The 2,866-nt window shown below is 39.8% G+C and overlaps 1 protein-coding gene across 1 annotated transcript; it reads left to right on the top strand.

Moving 5' to 3' along the window:
* Positions 1-79: 79 nt before the first annotated feature.
* LOC106751413 lies at positions 80-2,863 on the top strand (the record flags this gene model as incomplete). The annotated part of the gene is made up of 5 exons (XM_014632303.1): positions 80-264; positions 957-962; positions 1,060-1,177; positions 1,263-1,524; positions 2,793-2,863. Coding segments are annotated over 5 exons (642 nt in total), but the record flags the coding sequence as incomplete, so codon positions are not given.
* Positions 2,864-2,866: the final 3 nt, after the last annotated feature.

Here is a 2,866-nt window from a genome sequence, read left to right as displayed (position 1 = left end):
GCCGTACCTGGAACCGAAGTCGAGATTCCTCCGCACTGCTCTGCTGTCCGTGACGCTATTGACCATATTCGTGCCGCAGGTAAAACTGCGCGAAATAGCGTGATCGCCGGAAATCTTGTCGCGAGAGATTCGTTATATTTCCAGATAGCGCATCAGTTCACCTGCAAGAAGGACCTGCAGTGTATCTTTGAGTCGATGACGTCGTGTCTCTTGACCAGCGTGGCTGTGGTGAAAGTGTACACGTTTCACTTGAACATTCGTAAAGTACGCTTCGCGATACGGCGCATCGCATCGTATTCGACCTCAATGAAATCGTTCTTTGAGCAAAAAGAAATATATATATATATATATATATATATATATATTCTTTGATAATAATAATTGTTATTAACTATCTCTGCACGATGACTTGTATGACAATTATGATCTTTATATGATAATAGTAATTCGACTATATAATTTTTCGACGCACAGAAAGACGATTCCGTTGGTGTAACAGAATTTACCGTTGCTGGGGGACCAGACGAATACTCTGTACAAAGTAAACTGAGAGAGGAATTAATTAAGAAGTAGGAAATGTTTTCTCTCAGTGTAGGAACAGGAGGATTTTTGTAGGAGATTTTCACTCAGTCAATTGCTTTTAGATATCTCGGCCGAGTTTAAGTTACTGATGTATATAATTAGATCTTATATTTAAGCCCGTATCAAGTTCATCTTCAGATGTTTTGTAGCCAATGAAGTGAGCCGTACAGCATCTGAAAATGAACTTAAGACGGTTTTAAATATAAGATCGGACCATGAATACCGCCCTCTTAATGCAGCTGACTGTTCACATGAGTATTTTCAGTCGACAGAGATATTATTCTTGTTACCGAGTTTTTATTTCTTGTCACCGAGTTTTCAACTGGTCCTTATTCATTTGTAGCAATTAAGACTTTTTCTTATGATAATTACAGCTAACGGTAAGTAACGAAATATTTGCGCGTTTGTGTGCGAGGTCGTCTCTCGTCATTTTGTTAAATCGCTGATAAGGTGTGCCATCGATCGACGCTTTTTCAGATTAAACATTTCACCAAACACCTGTTTAACGACTGGGAACAACTGGAGACCGCCGAAGAGTATGAAGTCATGAAGTCGTACGCCGAGTACTGCAGACGATTTTCCTTGATATACTCGAGTGAGGATTCGACGTTATTTATTCCGGCTCGCAGAGGGCCGGCATTCTTGCCGAATTTCTTCATAAAGCGCTTTGCATTTTGCAGTATATTGCTTCACGGCTGTGTGTGTGTTTATGTCGGTATCGATCGTACCGCCCATACTCGATATTGCATGGCCTTTCAATGAATCCCGTCCCGTATTGATGCCGTATCCCGGATACTACTTTGTGGACAATAAGAGATACTTCATTTACATTTTTTGCCATTCTCTCGTGGCCTGGGAGATAATTATGGCCGGAATAGTCGCCCACGATTGCCTGTTCGTGACTTATGTCGAACACATTTGCAGCAAGTTCGCAATGGTCGCGTAAGACGTCAATTCTGCGATAAACTTATAATACACACAATATATTAGGTGCTTGAGTTAATTCTCCCTGTTTTTTGCTACCAAAACTCGTGTTTATTTCAAAAGAACGTTATATCTTATGCCAAGTATTGTCCTTCGGAAGCTACAAACTTTTCCCACTTTTTCGGGTAACACATGGATTCCGCGGTAGAAAAATTCAGGTTTTTCCGATCCAATCATCGAGCCGTATTTTGACATTTTCGAAAGAACTGAAATGCTGTTCAGAAGTGTCTCCAGGATTTCCTTCACTGGTGTTGCAACATGTGGTCTAGCATTGTCATAAAGAAGAATAATTTTGCGGGCGTTTTTCTTTGAGTGCTCGATTCAAATTGAGTAATTGTCATCGGTAGCGTTCAGCATTGATGGTTTGATTCCGTTGCTGCAGCTCATAATACACTACCGACTTGATCCCACCAAATGCACAGTATGGCCTTCTTTCCATGAATATCCTGTTTTGGCTTTGATGTTGATCATTCTCCGGAACGCATCCACGATTTCTTGCGCTTAGGATTGTCGTAACGAATCCATTTTTCGTCGTCAGTCGCAATTCGAAAAGTAATGCTTTCCACAAATGCGTCTTCAATGCAATAAAAAAATGGTGTTTTTTGCAGAACGATCTAATTATTAAAGCCTTCAATCACATTCTGATTATTAAAGCCTATTGACAGTATTTTCGTATACATCAACAGTCACTTTCGACCATGTAACCCAACTACTGACCTCTATTAGTCAACAGCGAGAATTAATTCAAGCACCTAATATATAGAAAGAAAAATCATGTGAATTTAAGATTCATGTTCTCCTATATAAGCAAGAATATATAGTCTTATACGAAGATAAAACTTACTCTTACGTAAAGAAGTTCTATATAGTTCCACTAAGAATACATTCACGTTATTCAAGGATAATTTTGATGAATTGAAAAGACGAAATATTGGATAGAAAGAACGATACCTTCGAATTAAGATTATTTGTATCAGTTCGAGGATTCTTTCTATTCCAATATTCACGAATCGTTTGCAGATTACGTTTCGAATATTTATTCTGTAATTATGGCAAAACTGCGGGGAACATGACGACTGGTGCGGACGACATGTATAAGAAAGTCGTTTTCTTCGTGCACAATCATCGCGAAGCTTTAAAGTGAGTAACGGAAAAGAAAACGTTGGCGCAACCTTTGAAAAGGACGGGGACAAAGCAGGAGTGGCTGATCGCATTTGCATCGTCAGGTTCGCACACATTCTCGAGAGCACCTTCACCGTACCTTTCGCACTGCAACTGATCTGCGTTGTGATAGGGATGA

The sequence above is a fragment of the Dinoponera quadriceps genome, unplaced genomic scaffold (genome assembly GCF_001313825.1).
Source record: "Dinoponera quadriceps isolate SergipeBrazil2010 unplaced genomic scaffold, ASM131382v1 scaffold13025, whole genome shotgun sequence".
Taxonomy (NCBI): Eukaryota; Metazoa; Arthropoda; class Insecta; order Hymenoptera; family Formicidae; genus Dinoponera; species Dinoponera quadriceps.
This window is presented reverse-complemented; position numbering and strand designations above follow the sequence as displayed.